The sequence below is a fragment of the Pyxicephalus adspersus genome, chromosome 5, assembly GCF_032062135.1.
Source record: "Pyxicephalus adspersus chromosome 5, UCB_Pads_2.0, whole genome shotgun sequence".
Taxonomy (NCBI): domain Eukaryota; kingdom Metazoa; phylum Chordata; class Amphibia; order Anura; family Pyxicephalidae; genus Pyxicephalus; species Pyxicephalus adspersus.
In genome coordinates, this window is record NC_092862.1 from 129,138,829 (window position 1) to 129,159,083 (window position 20,255).

The following is a 20,255-nucleotide window of genomic DNA, read 5'->3' on the forward strand; positions in this document are numbered from 1 at the left end:
AATTCCATTAAGTTCCTTCCATAAAGTACACACAGGAGTGAACTTTAATCTGCTGCCTTTGTTTTATGGCTGTCTACTGTGCTGAGCACAATCTGGAATCAAACCTTAAGGTCTTCCTGAATCAGATGTCTAACCGTACCCATTGACATAAGATAAAAATCTCAGTCAGCTTCTTTTTTGGGGGTGAATTAGCCAACAGTCTAAAGTCTATGGGACAGGGTATGGTAGCCCTGATTAGGCATTCTAAATCTGCCTACACACGTGCAATAATTATCGTTTGAAACAAACAACCGTTCGTCCAATAGTCATACACAACAAAGTACACAACAACGCAGATGAACGCGGATTGTTGCTGGAAACGAACAACTGTCCTGGGGGATCTGATTGGGCGATGATTGTTCACAATCTTTTGTGTGTACAGTTGTTCAGTGATCGTTGATGGTTCTGCAGTACACTTTCTCCTTTACATGTCACTTCCTGCATCGTTCAAACGATCATATCTAGCATGTGTACATTATTGGTGGATTATATTTGAACATTTGCAGCATGTATGTAATTTTGCACAATACGATCGTTCAAAATAATCGTGCACAATCGTTGATCTGTCGTTAGTCGTTCGTTTTCTAACAACAATAATTGCACGTGTGTACATAGCTTAAGAGAAACAAGAGATTAGGCAACCTTGACCAGTTTCTTTCATTGGGGGAGGGAGGTGTGAAAATAACTTAGGTGACATTGTTAGATGTTTAAATTATATACTTGTCCTAACCATTCACTAATACTTGTAACCAGCTTACCATATGACCGCTATTAAAGCAATTCTGCCTGTTAAACCAATGTGTAAAAACATACATTGAATACTCACATGCCCAAATCTCTGCAGAAGTGTACATAAATGGACACTAAAGGTCCTAGTTCCTCTGTGGTTCTTCCTGGTGGCCCCCATATCAGGAGATGGTGGGCCAGACCAACAAGTAAGAGTAAGGAGGAACCAGAAATATGACATACCTTGGATACTACAGATCAATCAGCTAATTATTTTTTCTTATAACCCCCTGAAGACAGCTTTTTGTGCACCAATATATCTATTATTAGCAGTGAACCAACAACTGCATACAAATATTTTAACAGGGTCCTTTTTAAGCCCTTAAGTATTTTTATTCAAGCAAATAGAAAATATCAAATATAATATTTTTCATTTTGATTTTGAGTTGTATAATATACTCTTTACCCTTGGTGTGTTATGTTGATCACAATCATACAGAATGTGTCTCAAAGCAAGCTGCATTTCCATACTGTCTCTTTAGCTAACTCATAGCACTCTGGGAATTATATATATATGTAACATTCTTAAAAAAATCAATTTACCCATAACTATGTTAAGCTCCTGTCAAGCAGCTAAATAAAAAGACTAAACACCTCCTAAAGGTTTAGGGTATGCATTCATCCTTGCGGTCCATTCACCCTTGCTACATTACATGACAACATAATGAGAGTGACAGCACTATAAAATCTGCCTTTTCTACATCCCTACCGCTACATTTTCCTTTCCACCAATCACCTTACAGAGTGCAGCAACACAGCCCCAAATTTAGCTGGCATTTGGTGACTCATTACACATTACTCATTACTGTGTAATTACTCATTAGATTGGCTGAATCAAAAAAATATTTTATGCTGCTTTTTTAGGAAAGACATTTATAAACTAAGTGGTATTTTGTGATATATTTGCCTAGACTTACTTTTGAAGAAGGTTAGTTATTAGTTATTGCTGTTCTTCAAGTCTTCTCACGTACAGTCTGAATGTCTCTATTTACAGTATTTATAAGTTGGAATATATTTTAAAAGGTTACTTTTTCATTCTAATTATTTTATTGCTTTCCTAATGCACATAGGGGCAAGAAAAGCATAGCTGTTTAAACTGCTAAATGCAATAAGATGAATTTCATCTACCGAGACAGTATTTAAATAGTAATTCTGCCCCATAGACCTAATCTCATTAGACCATGCTGGCTTTGAGTTACATTTTAGTTAAGATTTTACAATCTCTATGCTCAGTAATTTTGTGGTGGAAAAGCATGCATGCTGCATATTTACATGATAACATAGCCGGTGAGGTAAAGCAGAACATTAAGCCACACTTTATACTGGCTTCTATTCATAAAGAAACAGCTATAGTATTCCACACGTCAAAACAAACCGGAGGAAAACTCTGAAACAATACAAGCTTTAACCAGATACCGTGTTGTTAAAAACAGGCCTTTGTGTTTGTACTTTTGGTAATGGAGGTCATCCTGGCCAAGCTAAAATTTGGTACTGACCCTTCTGTTTGTCATAGCAGGATTCATTCCTGGCATCCCTGCACTAAACCTTAGAGACACACTATTAACCATTGTATTCTAAATTGCTATAGTTTAACCTATTGATATAATAATACACATAGAGAGCCATACAATGTATGTATACTGTGTAATAAAGCCTGTCTATTCGGGGGAGTTTTTAGAACAGCCTTTCTCACCTTTTTAACGTAAGGGAACCATTAAAATAATTTTCAGGTCTTCAAGAAGCCCCTGGTATAATTACTATATCCACAACTCACAGTGTACTATAGCATGGTGATCAAGCATGCTTTCTACATTGTCAGTTGGTGAAAGAATGCCTCCCTTACAGATATCAGAAATTGGTGTCACTTAACCTAACAGAGGCACAACTTGGTCATTGCTTAAGGAACCTCTAGCTGCCTCTGAAAGGAACCCTGGTTTAGAAACTCTGGTCTAGAACATATACAAAAAGAATGAAAATATGAAGGAGGCAAGAAGTATTTTCCTAATTAGATAGAGGAAGTTATCCTCAGAATAACCTTTAGATGTAAATGCGTGCTCTTCCTTGCAAGCCTATTGTGAGCTTTCCAAAGGAACATGTACATCTGAAGTTAATGTTTTCTCTGTAAGCAAAAGCATTGCATGTTTCCTATTGTGTACTACTTCCCCCCACATCCATGCTCTACTAAGATTACTAAATATGACTTTACTTCTTTTTCAGCTGTTGATTGACATGGTTGGCTCTGCTGATAAAGTTCTCCAAGAAGCTTCTGCTGGTTGCATAACTAATATACGAAGATTGGCTCTGGCTAATGAAAAAGCAAGATATGGTTAAATTACGAGAAACTACTTGTACTACTTAAAGCAAATTTCACATTGGGTTACTATTTAATGGGAAACTCTGCTCCCACATATTAGTTGTAGAGGGATTATGAGACATGCATGTGTAAATGCTAATCATTTCCCCTTTGTATCCATAAACTTGGTGTCTCCAAAATAAACTTTTTTACTTCCAGCCATTTCTTTTTGCACTGAGTTTCACAGAAAAGCTTACATGTAGAAGTCTCATGAAACACTTACCATTTGAACCATTTGAACAGTTAGCTGGAAGTAGAAGTTCGGACTGCAAGTTATTGGATAATAAAAACAAAGGAACAAAAGATAAGTAACACACATGTATGTCTCGGGGTTACATTCACCAAAACAATTTGGCTCAGTCTTTTTGAATAGTCACCTCTCCTGCTACCCGCAATACTAATCTCTGTCTTAGTAAACAGAAACCACCAGCTTCAGAACATTCACTATAGAATCCAGCACTTCCAAGAAGTTTTTTTTCCTCCTTCACCTTTGTCTTCCTTGGTATCTCCCAAAACCCACCATCTAACTACAGGACCTAGTACAGGGATGGGGGAAGGAACCACTGAGTACAGCAAGGATTCACAACTCTACCAAAAATGTTGGATTCTGCTGTTTTTTTATCCAGAAGTTTCCCCTGATTGAAGCAAGGATTAGTGGCACTGGGAGAGTTTTGAATGTCTTACTAAGTATTAATGTTCAAAAAATGCTGTAATAATAAATATGAAAATTTTAATTTCAACCTGTTGGGTATGCACAGTAAATAACTTCTATTCCAGTATTTGGAGGGTTATATTTATAATACTTGTTCTTTTTTAACCTTATTTTGAAAAATGTACTGTGCATTTCCTACACAACCATTCACTTCAATACAAAGATGACAGATACATTTTTTTGTTCTATTCTTTATGTTATGTACTTGTAGTCCTGATGAAAAAAACCCAAAACATTGGCTTTTTGTTAAATAAATTGAACTTTTAAACTTGACTTTTTTTGACTTGTCTGTTTTTTTCCTCAACAAACACCATCTAAAAATACTGACAAAGTTATAACTTTTCCCCTTCTCTATCCAAAAGTAAAAAATGGCTGAATTTGTGTTTTTTTTTCTCTCTGTCTTATCTTTTTTGAACTATTTAAAATGTGTTATATTTTAAAAACTGGATCTTTGTTAGCCAGGTGACAAGATGCCTTCCTCTGGCACCACCACCGTCTGTTATTCTTGAAAAGGATTCAGTTATAAACCTGTTCTTTGACACTGACTGTACTCAAAATGCTTTCCGAAATGTTCAGACAGCACTATGTACATTGCCCAGTATGCATCACTAGTAAAATCCATAAAACATAATATGTCCACTATGTCCGCTTAAGTCAAAACTGATGTACATTTCACAGTATGTTACCGCCCTGGATCTTATAAACCTGTCATTGTGTTCTCTGCTATATTTTTAGACCTAAGCAACACACTGACTGCCAATCAGACCTGACATCTGGCAGTACAGACGAACTCAAGCTGGAATGTCCACTTCATTCCAACAGAATAGTGTCACTTCTTTCAGTGTTACAATCATACCTGCTTCCAACATCTAATTATACCAAAGAAGCTGATATATAAATTAGATGCTGACATCCAAGCTTCTTCAGGCATCCAGTGAGTATGATTTGCCATGCTGGGACTTGCAATAGATGGAAAGTTACAGTTTACCTAAACCTAAACTAAATATTTCCTATGGTTTATAAGCCCTAAAATACATCCAGGGGTAGACATCAATGTACCAAGATTTGTATACATAGGGAATACAGGCTGTACTCAAGCAGTAGAATATTTTTGTGCCAATGTAGATATAACACAAATCTCTTTATTACAAGGGTTCAGTTTTAACTTCTTACAATGAGAATTTCCACATCTACTGCATCCTTCTTATAAACTGTTTATTGTTTTCAATGGTTCCTGAAAAACACCATGGTCACATAGCTATATCCTATTTTAAAATTAGGTGATACCACAGACTATAAATGTAGCTAGCATTCAGAATCCTCTATACAGCAATAATCAGCAGGCTTATAAGTCAAATGCTGCTCTGAAACAGAAGTCAAAAGAGGGAGATCAGACTGCAGACACTGCCCTACACAAGGATAGGCCCTGACCTACTCAATGATTTTTCCCTAAAGGACCAGATCATTGGGACTGTAGTAAATGTTGATGATTAATATTAAGGAGGTCGTGGAGGCTCATGTATATAAAGTTGCTCTCAAGAGCAAATAGGTTTGCTTTCCAACGAATGGGCATATTTATTAAAGCTCTCCAAGACTGGAGAAGATACACTTTCATTTATGAACCTGGGTGATCCAGTAAACCTGGAATGGATTTCTTGAAAGGTACTTGCTGTTTGTTAGCAAATGTTTTTAATCCTGGACCAGATCCATTCCAGGTTTGCTGTATTGTAGGTTTACTGAAGAAAGTGTATCCTTGATAAATCAGGCCCAATGTATATAGATTTGATTGGATTTTGTGGGCCTGATTTATTAAAGCTCTCCAAAACTGGAGATGATAGACTATTATGGGTGAATTTGGATGATTAAGTAATTTAGGAATAAATCAGGCTACGTGAGACAATAGACATTATTTATTAAAGCTCTCCAAGGCTGGAGAGGATACAATTTAAGGTAAGCTGGGTGATCCAGAAAACATGGAATAGATCTGATCCAGGGTTAAAAACAATTGCTAACAAATAGCAAATAACTTTGAGGAAATCCATCACCCAGCTTCACTGATGAAAGTGTATCCTCTCCAGACCCGGAAAGCTTTAAAAAAATAAGGCCCGAAGTCCTGCGGTGTGAAAATGAGTGCAAAGTTAAGCATCTTGAAATGAGCATGTCTTATGCAAATACTTTGCAATGTGCTCAGTACAACAGATGAACACTACCCATTGCAGATGGGACCCCAGCAATGTTTTATAGGACCTTCTATCATTATAATTACAGGTTCACTAGTTTATAGTGGCCCTTCCCTTAGTCTAAAGGGGTCTGACAGAGATGGGAACCCCACTTTACATTACTCTTTGTGTGTATCCTGAACAGACAGTGGTGTTTTCATTTGTACTGAATATTCCCTTTAAGGGAAGTAGAATTTGAGTTCTATAAATGTTTCTTTAGTCTCCTAGCCCCCCTAATGATCCAAGTTTCATATAATATAAACACCATTCATAAAAGCCCCTAAAATTAATTATGACATGCAACCCCTGATATAGCTGCGAATAAAGACAATTTCCATATCACATAAAAACTAATCCAAGTAAAACACCAAAACGCATGACTGTAATAAATGATACACAAAAATGCTTACTCTGAAAACCAGAATTCCCTCAGAACAGGCCTGCTGGAGTCCCACACATTTTTATTTTTCTAAAGTCTATGTTTTATTACCATTCCTGAAAAGAGCAGGTTTATGAGGTCATTACACAAACCAAGCAGCCCTGACCACAAAAAAGTGCTGATTTACTATAACATAAGTTCTAGCACATGGCAAACAGAGTGAAATCGGCATCATTAGGCCGATTCATCTAAATGTACATTTCTTAACAGAGTGTGTTTTATGGTACAAAGGAACATGTTATGGTAAAGCATGTAACCGTAACAGAGGAGTTAAGCTGCTCACCAGATTGACTCGGCTGTTATGAATTTTTGCTGACAATCAGATCATTTTCTGTGGAAATAAAGCCAGTTTCCTGGTCTTACTTGGTATTGGGAGATCATGCTAACCCAAGCACGTGTGATAGGGTCCTTTGCTATGGGTTAACCTGGGTGATCCAGTAAACCTGGAATGTATTCCTTACACGTCATTTGCTATTTGTTAGCAAATGTTTTCAATCCGGGACCAGATCCATTCAAGGTTTGCTGGATCACCAGCTTCACTGATGAAAGAGTCTCCAGTCTTGGAGAGCTTTAATAAATTAGGGCCTATGCTGTCTGATTTATATGGAGAGCTGCCCAGTCCTGAAAAGCTTTAATGAATCAGGCCCAATATCTCTGATTGAAACCAGTTTTGTAATTAGGCAACACTTGCTAGTAAAAGCCGTAAACCATGAAATAGTGAATGGCACCCGATATGTCCCCAGTGTGTATTGTTTTGCAGTTATAGTTAATCATAGAATTACAGAATAAACAGTAAGGGAGATTGTAATTACAACAAAGTTTTAAACTTTGTAAAAATAGGAAAAACACTCCTCTTCAAGCTCCCTAAGTTACAGGTCCCCCACTGTGAATCAATATAACTTTTTCTAAAAGTCATTTGATGGAAATGGTAATGTCCCAAGTCTTTTCCCTGTTCCTTTGGTGGCACAGTGGTGGTCCTTGGCATTAAATATATATATACAACCTCTGATTGCAGTAACAATCTGGCCCCAGGGTACATTACGATGTTGTGTTGTAGGCCTGACCTGGGTTAATAACACTGGACCATCTAGTGGTGGAAAACAATTACTTTGTGGAATAGCTCAGAACTGAAGATGAGTATTGCAGCAAAAGCTTTTTTTGTATTCTTTTTACTGTTGCTTGGCTATTCATTTTATATTTTGAGATTCAGCTTTATGTTACAAAAGGACTTGTGATACATTTATTAAAAGAAAGTGGAGTTTTCTTCAAGCTTTCTCTAACCAGAATGGCTGTCTATAAAAAAAAATTTGATAAATACGCACATTGTATTTATTAAAATCACAAGAGCATAACAGTCTCAGTGCAAAGCTTCCTAAAATTTACTGAAAACATAAACGTGTAAATGTATTTCATGCAATCAATACCTCATAAATAACGTGCCATAAATTGTTATATAAACACAATTTATTCCCATTCTTGTTTTACTTGGCACTGCATTCAAAGGCAATGGCACATGCTTAACATTAAAGGCCACATATTTCAAGTAAATGACTAAATTATGGTGTACCCACTTTGGTGCAATAGTAATAAAAATACATTTTTGTCTTTTTACTTTTACAATTATCGAATTCTCTTTACTAATATAAGTGACGTGGAAAGAATATCGTTTTAAGACACTCACAGAAATATTTGGCCCAACAAAAAAACAGGGTCTGTGATTGTATATTACAGACTATTTTGTGAAGAATTACACTTAAAGAGTAATGGCACTCTTAACGTACACTTACCCAACCCAGATAGACCTCTTGCTTTAAACTAACACCCTTGTAGAGGAGCACAAACATGGCATGGTATGATGTGCACATCTTTGTGTTCTGTTCTGGAAGTTCTTTAAATAAAATATCCCTTCTGGATATCACTGTCAGCATCTGACCTCACTTTTTCTTCCTGCAGTTAAATCAACATAGCTTGGTCAAGGGCCACTTTTGCCTGTAATTGGATAGTCTAAAAGAATACCGATAAGGTCTGCCTTGCTTTCATTACGTCCTATTAGACACCAATCTGTATAATATAATATAATGTGATTGACTTGCACTGCTCCCTCTTACTTTATAAATTCCTATTTAATTCTTGCTTTGCAGGAAGATACAGGAGGCTAATATTAAACTAGACTGAAATACAGACTGGAGGTAGGTATGGTATACCTACTGGAGGTGAGGTATGTAAAAAAATATTATTTAGCATCTGTCTATCATTTAAATCTATCATTTATATCATCTATACAACATTTACTATGCCCAGATACTTCTCGGGATAGTGTTCACATTGTCCTATCCCTCCACCAGGAAATTGTTGTTGTAATTGTTTTTATTGATTGTGAATAAAATAATGTATCTTTATATCAATATTGGTGTAATTTAAAGTTTTGGGTTGTCCAAAAATCACTGTTTTTTGGGGGGGGACTGTATTTAAAAGATGTAGATTGATATCATCTATTCATGCATATACACAGTAAAGGCAGGTTCTCTTTAAAGTGGAGCTGATTCAGTGAGGAGAGTTATTTTGTAGCCCCAAACTGACTTCTAGTGTAGTAATCCAAGTACAGAATATAACTGATTTCCATCAGAGTCCATACCATCCAATGATCATGGCTGCTCTGAAATTAAATGATCATGGTGGCTCTGATGCATTCATTTTTTTTTTTGTATTCTTATTCTTAAGTTATTTTCAGTATATTACAGTTTTGCTTTTGGGGTTAAACTGGTGTTAATTGTACCTATTATTTAATTATTTATTTATGTAGCGCCAACATACTACGCAGCACTTTACAATGTCCATAGTTATGTCATTATCTGTCCCTCAAAGGAGCTCACAAACTAACGTCCCATAAACCATAGTCATAGATTATTTACACAGGCTAAGGACAGTTTTTTCTGGAGGGAAAGCCAATTAACCTAAATGTTTTTGGGATGTGTTAGGAAACCCAAGCAAACACTGGGAGACCATACAAACTACTTGTAGATGGTGTCCTGGCCCAGATTCAAACCAGTGCTGCAAAGGTGAGAGTGCTAGCCACTGAGCCAATTGTGCTGCCCATATGCAGTATCCTTAAAGATTTATCTTTTCTGATAAATAGAAGTACAATTTGGAAATCGTTCAAGTTATTATTGCCTCTGACTACTAGTCTCAGCATATTTAGGGTAAGATTTGGTAATGTGACTACTATTATGCTTGCTGGAAAGAAAGTTGTACGCAAGGACCTACAGTGCAAGGATCTCCCTGTCTCTATTTCATCACCTTAACAATTTTTTCTTTTACTCAGCTCTACTGCTTTAATATTCCTCCAATAGTCATCAGTAATTCAATTGGTCTGCTTAGAGACAAGCAAACACAACCCTGCCTCAACAAAGGTGACCACGCATGGTGGTGTACAAGTCATGGTAAGTCAATATTGGAGAAAAAATCTGTTGCATGAGGACCATAGGCAATATTGATGACTGGTCCTTTGTGCTTAGTCAACTTCCACAGATCAGATCATTGCTAAATCATGAATAAAATGGTTTATAGTACATCTGAAGCAATACTAAACTATGTTTACAATTCATTTGCAGAGACAGAAATCAAATACAAACCAATGAACTGGAAATCAGCCTCTCTACCAATAAGGAGCCATTTAAATGTCAAAGGGAATTTCTCCCATAAAGGATGATGCATGAAAAGCACTGAGCTGAATATCCTGGTCTGTCTATAGGCAGGTAGGGATGTCAAGGGGTATTATGTCAGGGACAGTGTGAGCAGAGTATAGAATATACCGGATGCAGAGCGGAGCTGGTGTAACATTACCTATTGAACAGGCATGATAATTGCTGCAAATGTCAACTAAACAGAATGATTTAGTGGTAGCAGATTTTCTATTGCTCCCATCTTGTACAGGAAATCCTTGGTATTGTATGACTTGTCATGTGTCAGGAAATGAAACTAATTAAAGTCCTTAGTATTTAGGGAATATATAAGCTGTCGTTTCTGAGCTCTCCATCTCAAAGTACTGGTTGCGGTTGTCATGCAAATCCAGTGGCTTCAATGTCTTCTTAGTCACTAATCTGGATCAAGTATGCAGATGAAGTGAAATTTCTTTAAACAAATACTAGAAAGGGAAAGCTTAAAGTTGAACAATCTGCATTCTGTTCAATCAATGAGTTTCATTACACTGCTGATTTGATGATATGTGGTTGGGGTTTAATGACAAGACTGGCTGAACACAATTACACATGGTTTGGCAGGAAATTCTTTATTTATAGATGTATCAGCTCTATATTCAGTGATTTGCCAGCTGTTTATCTTAAAGGATAAATGCACTATAAAACAAAACGCACCCCGCCTGCAAAGGTCTAAGGATAATATGCAATTGAGGATGTTATGACGGTAGTAGGATGGTCTAGGTCAGGGTAGGGAGACTATAAAAAATTACGTTTAAACATTTTTTGTATGTAAAGAAAAAAGGATTGAGGATAGGGTATGGACAATCCCAATAGACAAATAATCTATTATAATGTTCTTATTGTTGTCTTTCTGTCCCTTCTACCCTAGTGGTAACTGCAGCCCCAAATCATGTACAAATGCCATACAGACAGGATGTAAGGAAAAATGGGACTACAGAAAGAAAGAAAAACCTGCAAAAAAGGTAGATAATAGAAGCACTATTCTATACACGGGGTACAGAGTAAAACTTTATTGCATTTTGCTAAATTAGGCCAACTTGTTTTGTGGGTACCAAATATCCCCTAACCTTGAGGCTGTATGTACATACAAGGAACCAGGAATGCGGATTCTGAAACATGCCAAGTTAGCATTGCGGTGTATATCGGTGTAGAAAATGGTATAGCAGTATCAGAACCAGTGTTCCAGAGAACAACTTTTGAAACCACAAAATGTGTTGGAATAATAATGCAAAATATAAGTTTTATTCTAGACCCCATATGGTGCATAGGTTACCTACCTTTTTCCATGGAGCACTTGGATGTTTCCAAAGTAAATTAAGCTATCAACCCAGCCTCATGAAATTAGAAAATTATTAACTCAATTAAATAAAATAAGTGTAAAGGTATTTATTTGGCTTAGGAAATGTATTATTAAATAATGATGTAACTTTTCAAGGTTTAAAGAAGATCTTTACCTAACTATAAACACCAACAGCTCTATTTATAAAACAGAGAATCTGGCATTTCCTTGTGGGATTCTTCCAGGTTCATGTGTTCCCACTAAGGAATGTTTAAGAGAATGGAAGATTCCCTGTTTTATGATTATAATCTAATCTGTTTTATTAAATTTTGCTGGGAAAGTTAAATAAGAATCAACAGATGCAGATTAAATCTTTCCCTTTTCCAGACAAAATGCTGTCACTTTATATCAGTGACTTCACGCTTTGAATTGGCAGAAATTATCCAATAAATAAAATACATTTTTTTTTAACAATGGTAAGGACTGTTCATCATTTGTCCCCAATAAACTATATAAGGCATTTCATTTCTAGATGAAATAAAATCCATGGTTCAGGAAGCCTTGTTGCTGAAGTACCTTGTACTTACCTTGTAAACTCAGCACCCCCAACCCTCCCCTATCTACGTTCCTTGAAAATTAAACTGCTTGGGAAGAAGGAGGGTTAACTTAAGATGCACCAGCCTCTCATTTTACATAATAGGTAGGTATAGACAGCTTTTTCTTTTGACATTTTTAAAATTAAGGTTGTGTATCATTAAATATCCCAAGCTAGACCCCAAACAAAAGTGTCCAGGTCACAGAGGCTGGAATTTTAATAGTAAAAGCACATGTAGACTATTTTAATCAAACAAAAGATTGACCCTGCAATAATGAATTTAGAGTATGAATATGTGTTCTGTGTCTCAAACTGCTGTAGGTATTCGGCTTGCTGACTCATTGATTGTGAAACCCTGTTTTTCATACCGCAGTTGGCAAGTTTATAGGCACCTTGGGTCGAGATTGTTTTTATCCATTGAAAAAAAGGTTCATAGCGCTGTTACAGAAGTACATGAAGGCCCCACAAATCTGTCATAGGGACCCCACAGCAGGCTAAGTTTTCAAGCTTTTCCAAATCCTGGCAAACTGCAGCCTATCTTTATGGTCCACGTGTTAGCAATGAATTAAAGGGAAGTCTTTCACACAGCCGGTAAGGAAATATGCAAATGTGAGTTGCAGAGGATATTATGTAAGTCCGACCTATCTTTACATACAGCTTATATTGCCAGGAGAAAACTAAAACACAGGTGTCAGAGGAATAGTCACATTGCACAGCTTATTCTTTACAAAGTGTGTAAAATATATTAGGATCCCGCCAAACACAACTTCAGCCGCCACTCACTCCACATACAGCTAGAATTCCAGAGAGGCAAAGCAAATCACTTATAGAAAGCTAAGTGGCTAAACATTTGTGGGCACCTATAGGAGCTTGTTGGACATCCCGTTCTAAAACCATGGTTCAAACAAGTTCCTACACACCAAACTCTTCAAAGACTGGCCTCACTTTGTACACAACAGCACATTCATAGTGGTGCAAGGAAAGGTTTTCCCCAAACTGGCACCATAAAATTGGAAGTGCACAAATGCTGTATGCTGTAGTATTAACACTACCTTTCAGTAAAAATACCTAAACTGAATTATTTAGAGGAATATCAACATACTTTTGACAAACAGTGGGCCTGATTGATCAAATCAATGCTCCAAGACTGGAGAAGATAGACTATCATGAGTGAATCTGGGTGATCCAGCAATTTTGGACTGGATCTAGCTCAGCATTTGGCAAATATTAGCAAATGATTTTAGGTAATCCAGGTTTGCTTTTTTTCATCACCCAGATTCGCCTGTGATAGTCTATCTTTTCCCGTCTTGGAGAGTTTTAATAAATCAAGCCCATTAATTTGTATAGCTGGACTAGGTAGAAGTTTGACTTCTTGACCACAAATAGAGAAGAATAGTATTGGAGAGGCCTGGTGAGATTCCAGTTGACTATGTTGTCCATATATGTTGATTCAGGGCACCCTGATGACCTTGAATTCTCTTTCCACCATTATTACTGTTTGCTTGGAATTTGCTCCTTTGTGCGTGATACGTACACATTCACTTTTTTTTCCTTCTTGCATCTTAACAGTACTGATCTCCTGCTGCCTCTTTGGATTCATGACATTAGATGAGAATATTACAAAATGTTTTTTCATTCCCATTATTTTAGAATAATCTCATCTAAAAATTCCCATGAAAAAATGATGGGAATAGTTATGTGTTCAGGGTTCACTTTGTGGGTCTTTTAGGCCTATGTCACATTAGTGATTCCGTTGCTGAATAGAATTGGTGAAAGTCCATTTACTATCACTTAAATTAACCTTCGGGTCTTCAGAGAATCCCTGCTATAATTACTATATTCACAGATCACAGTACATTAGTGTGGTGGTCAGTAGGAAGAATGTCTATTATATTGCTGACCAGGAGGAAGAATGTTATCCTTACAGATAGCCAAAAAGATCATTGGCGTCAGTTGTAACTGACCTGTGTGGCACAAATTGTTCATTGCTTAAGGAACCCCTAGCAACCCTTGGAGAAACCCTGGTTGAGAAATATTAGTATATAGTGCCACCAGCAGCAGCATTGCCAGTAATACATAGTCCTTCATGACACCAATCTTAGGGCACACTGGGTATTACTGAAACTATAGTGCCACTGGTACACAATGGCACCAGACAATTATCTAGACTCAAAAACAAAAAAATGAAAAACAACCTAGAGTATCACTTCTTAAATTAGGTGGCTGCATTAATTTCCTTTTTTCATGCTTTTGGTGAATCCTGTAAACAATTCACATCCTGATCTATAGTAGTTATTCCCTATACCAGGGGTTATAATAAAAAACTTGAAAGAGGGGCCTGTCCGATGAGTTGGCGGGGTTATGCCATCATGACGCCACTGAACGTGACATCATGGTAGCATAACCCCACCCACTCCCCCATCGCAGATCTGAGCCTGTGATGGAAGAGTGGGCAAGTTATGTGCAGGGACACAGCCCGCCCACCTCCACGAGCTGGGATATCAACGGTTAATGTGTTCCGTGGCTCTGGCCGGTGTGCCCCCCCAGTGGCACCGGCCAAAGCTGCGGAACACCAAAAGGGCCAGAGAAACAACCGTATTGGGCCGTATACGGCCCGCGGGCCGTAGTTTGCCCATGCCTGCCCTATACTCCACCATATTTATGGAAGGGCAGCATTGTCTCACTAATAAAAACACCCTCCTCCTCTTCATTACATAGGGAGAGATGTACTGTAGTTCAGAGAAAATAGCTGTTAAGGGCTTATTACATTGTTTGTGATAATAATTTAGTGCACAGGAACGACAAGGACAATAGAATTTTGCAAAAAACCATTGTTTTTTTTCTATACTTGCAAAAATTGTAACTAATGTAGTGCCCATATCTAATACCTGATATCCTGCAATATATTACATTTCAGTTCTCAGTTAAGATTTTATTTTAATAACCACATAAATCCATAAATCAGCGACTTATTAGAAGTGCTGCCCCCTTCTGGCCATCCATCAGACAGGTAGTTGGGTCCTGGAGATGTGCCCACTGTACAGTACACATAGCACACAGAAACCTATTTATTTATTTTTTTTAATTTCCAACCTTGAGCTCAGCAGGAGAGATCCAGAAGCTTACAAACAAGCAGCGTCAGAGATATTAAGACATGGATGGAATCCAAAGGGAGCAAATGCAGAAATAAAACACCTCTATGTAAAAAACAAACAAACAAAAAAAAAAAAAGATGGAAGGATTTTCTTGCAAAGAAAAAAAAGTGGAGTTTGGTGTCAGCCTGCATGTATTTATTTACATGTAACATTTCTGGTATGAGTCTCACAAGAAGCCTAAGTGCCCTATTTTACAAGGAACTCTGTTGTGACGGGAAATATGTGCTATTTATATAGTGTTGTTTTCACTTGAGAATTCCATAAACATTCAGTAAAACATTCTGGCTTCAAATCTTGTGCACAGAGAACCTTATTTACCTTTGTGGTTACATAAATCTGAATGAGGTGAAGATTATTTACTGTGTGCCTGGACATAGGCAGATGATATAATATTCCAAACAGCATAGCGGTGCCCCGTAGTGGACGGATTATCATGAAAATGTTACATTTGTTAGATTTAAACGTCAGCGCCATATAGATGTTCTATCTATTTAAACATCAGACCGATAAAAGATAAAAACTATTGTAGCTGTTTGTTTATTAATAATTTGTAAATGTTTTAAATGCAAGCAGTGTATGTACTTCATTTTCAGCTCAGCCCCTTGCAGTCCCTGCACATGGACTGTACAGGGGAAAGAGAAGCAGCACAAGTAACAAATCAGTGGATATGTAGATAGGAGGATAGAATGATCTATCAATCTGTTGCTTCTCATTTTACTGTTCAATCACAGGCTAGGGGAGGGACAAGACCTGTAAGTGTTACTTAACTGCAACAGACACAAATCATTTCTCCTGCCCTGTAAAGTAGGGTTGTGCTTTGTGCAATGGCTGTGTAAATCAAAACATAAATCCTTTGACAGTCAAACCAGTGTTTCTTCTATATGTTAGGATACTTACCTGGAGTTCAAATTCTTATTTTTGTCACAGCTAAAGAACCGGCCGTGCTTTTGAACATTGGCATTTGGGTGATCCAGCAAACCTGGAATGGATTTCTTCAAAGTAATTTGCTATTTTCATAGGACATGTTTTGAATCCTGGACTAGATCCATACCAGGTTTGCTGGATCCCCCAGCTTCAGTGATGAAAGAGTATCCTCTCCACCCTTGGGAAGCTTTATTAAATCACACCTATTGAATCCAATGGAAAAACTGTGAATGTTGTATAAGTGCTGGATAAATACATTTGAAAATAGACCCACAAATCATTCATACAACTTCGTAATTATTCCAGATGAAATTTTCAAAAGATGTAGCCAGTTCTCATCAATTATTGGTTAGTTTCAAGTGTGAGCATGCCAAGGGTATTGCTTTTGCCTACAGTCTTTGTGCTAGAATTTCTTTGGAAAAGCTGCATTTTACCTGCTTCACCTGCAGTTCATGCACAGCTTAATTAGATGCACTCCATTCAATATAATGCAAAGCAGAGGAACACAGACTTGGATCTGTCATCTACACTCCATCAAATTCAATAGGAATTATCTGATCTGCACCACCTAACAAAGTATGTATTGAGCTGGACTGTCCCTTTGTATAGGGCCAATTTGGGGGGTCAAGAATGGCAAACTGCACAAATCCCCAGGGCCCCAATCTTCTTCCCAGTTTGCAGAATAGCAGGGATTCAGGGAAATGGAATGCTTTGCAACTTCATATTTGCCTGTGGCCCATCTTGTCTAAAACCCCAACGGTGATCAGGGCAGTTGTGGATAGCAGGGGCTTCATTTCTTCTCTACTCCCCAGCCCATCCTAGGATGGATTCTATACTTTAACTGCAATTTCTCAATATTTACATGCAGGCCAAGCTGCTCAGCCGTTGGAACACACTGTAATGCCCTGTTTGTGCCTTTGTGATATATATATGCAGGTCGTGCACTTGTGCATAGCTTTCCTATTGTTTGGTAACCCCGCCATAAAGGTCCTTGTTAGAAAACTTTATGTTGTAGGATGACATACCTGTCCTGACCCGTCCAATACCAATTGTTCCTTTCCCCACTGCATTGTCACCAGGTCATGGACTTACAGAAGCATGGAAACCCATTGCTAGAAATGACATACAGCCATCTTCTTGGGAAACAATTATCTAGCGTTTGTAGGCAGCCTTGGGGTTTACACTTTTATTAAACCATGTAGATAAATGATGACTATTGTCTACCCCCCCCCCCCCCCCACTCCTTTCTGTGTTGTACTTTGCCCAAACCATCACCCTCACCTATCTGTATACCTATTATTATTATTAATAAACAGGATTTATATAGCGCCAACATATTACGCAGTGCTGTACATTGAATAGGGGTTGCAAATGACAGACAGATACAGACAGTGATACAGGAGGAGGAGAGGACCCTGCCCCGAAGAGCTTACAATCTAGGAGGTGGGGAGGTAACACACAATAGGAGGAGAGATATGTAGTGCTGGGAAGTAGTGATGGTTTCAACAGACAGAAGAAGACGGATAGGCAAGTTTAAAAAAAATGGGTTTTGAGTGCTCTTTTTATTGAGCTAAATACCTAATACTAGGGATACACTGTGCAAAGTTTTTATTAGATTAGATGTCAGCAAATCAATGCCAATCTATAAACCCAATGCCATTTGATCGATATCACCCACAAAATTTATGGAACATTGAACAGCAAAGCTAATCCTGTTTATAGATCGAGTATAAGCAATTGATGGCCACAAAGCTTTATACATCAAGTGGCAATAGCTTTTTGATGTTTTCTCTTTGATGTCATGTGCAACAAATAATATTCTCCAATCAATATTCAATCAGGGAAATATAGTTTATTATTTTAGCATACACCTTATAATGCACAGCACAAGTCTAAATAGCATTATTAAGTATGTAATGAATACCTTCCAACTGCTATGTATTGAATTTGTGGTCCTTTAATATCCCCCCCACCCACATTTACTTTTTAGGGGGGAGGGGGGGGTTCTTGTTGAGATGGATGATAGTCCAGGAGGATAACTTTACTCCTGTTATAATAAATGTACCCCATTATCCTATATAACAGTCTGCCTATCAGTCTTCTAGCAGAGTTTCTATATTATCTTATGGGGGAAGCTGCAGGATCAGGGTTCTCCCATCCAGCCTGACTCTAATTAGAGGAAAGCAGAGTCTGGATGGAGCAGAGGGAAAGGCTTGGAAAATCTTCCAGAGCAAGCTGAACACCCCAATGTCTGCAGCTCGGGTAGGTCTCCTCTGTTCTCCTATGGGGGGAGGATTGTAGATTTCATGTATTTTCTGTGCGCTCTATGGCAGACACTGCACAAACCCCAGCACATCCTATGTGTGAAATGTCTTTATATAGATACTTTATTACACTTTATTTCTTTACCATGCTTTATATGTGCAGCCAATACAGAAATGTTTTATATATTTATTTACTTTTTGAGTATTTTGTATTAGTTCTATTCTTTCCTTTGCAATCTTTAGCAGTGTATAAATATATATATATATATATATATATATATATATATATATATTATATTATATTATATAAAATGTTTGATACTTTGTTTCATTTCTTTCCTGTTTCTGGATTCTTAACGCTTTATGTGCCAGTTGGTAACTGTTGCTGTTACCAATGATATTATTATTAGAAAGTTTTTAGATGAAGACAATCAATATACAATAAAGAATATTTTAATACATATTGTGATCGGTGTAAGCAATGAGATTGATAATTATTAATGATTGAATGAATGATTGAAATGAAGAATAGGAATATTATATAAGACATTGGGGATCGCTGTGTAGAAATCTGTGTGGGATCTGATGTATTGCAGATTATTATTGGAGTTATACAGAGAAGTAAATGTAATGCTATATTTGTCTTTATGATGCCATGCACAGAATGTGGGATTTTGCTTCACCTGTTCAATGTAAATCAATGCATATCGTTACTTATAAAGGGTTAAGCATTAACGAACGTTGTGAATTTGTATCCAGAAGTTTGCAGTCGGTATTTGATTTTTACTCACAGCCTTGTCGGTTTGGATGTTTTCTTTATTGTTTCGTTAACGAAATTTACCCAGATTTACCCTTTATGAATAAAAGTCTGCTGCCCGATCACAGCTAGCGCAGTGTTAGAAAAATTGCTAAAATTTTCGCAAGAATATTCGCCTCCTATTCTCCTGATTGGCTGCATTGGACTTTATTTTTTTCTGATACTGAAACGAATTCATTCAATGTATATTTGGTAGGAGAGGTCTGAGAGTTTATATTAATAATAATGATGATTGTATCTGCAGTGAAGTATTTATGGTAAATTTATTATATTCGGAATTCAATTTATTTCATTATGATCAGTCAGTGTCTGACCTAGCCAATGGGAATGATTTACTAAAGCAGAGGTCCACCGATCCTCCAATCAGATGCTTTTTAATCAGTATTTACTAAATGTTTGCTAAGTGAACGGACTTTAATTCTTTATTAAATCAATCACAATGCACAGGAACTTTATTTATTGCCCCCAGCAGCTGCAACACACTTGTCATTATAGGAAAGACACCTGGCTGCTGGGGTATTTGTAATTAGTATTATTTGGACGGTGAACAAGGGCTCAGGGACTGAGAAAGTCAGAATAATTATTACAATTTATAATTCTCTATAGAATTATTACACGGTGTGGAAATGGTTATTATATTACATTGGAGATCATCATATTGTCATTTTTAACAATGTGTGTATTTGCATTCTGATTGGTAAGACTGAAGTAGAATCATTCAGTTTGTGGTCAGTGAATAATGAGATGAAAATTCCTGATGTGTATATTGAGGTGAATCAGACAATTTGTAATAAACGAATTTATTGTATTGGAATAATAAAGCAGCAACACAAAACTCAGAGCCATCAGAGTCACTGGTACTGATCAGAAGAATATTCTGTGTGCATTCACTGGCTATAAGAGAACCTGTCACAGTGATCACAATGTTTGTAGAGCAGATAGTGCAGTACCTGC

At 37.2% G+C, this 20,255-nt stretch overlaps 1 protein-coding gene across 1 annotated transcript in view; it reads left to right on the plus strand.

The window, feature by feature from the left end:
* Positions 1–4,163, plus strand: part of ODAD2 (outer dynein arm docking complex subunit 2) — an 88,638-nt gene extending 84,475 nt beyond the window's left edge. The window contains exon 19 of the mRNA XM_072413403.1: positions 3,043–4,163. Within this exon, the coding sequence (XP_072269504.1) occupies positions 3,043–3,156 (114 nt within the window). The 3' untranslated portion in view covers positions 3,157–4,163. The remainder of the gene's footprint in view (positions 1–3,042) is intronic.
* Positions 4,164–20,255: the final 16,092 nt, after the last annotated feature.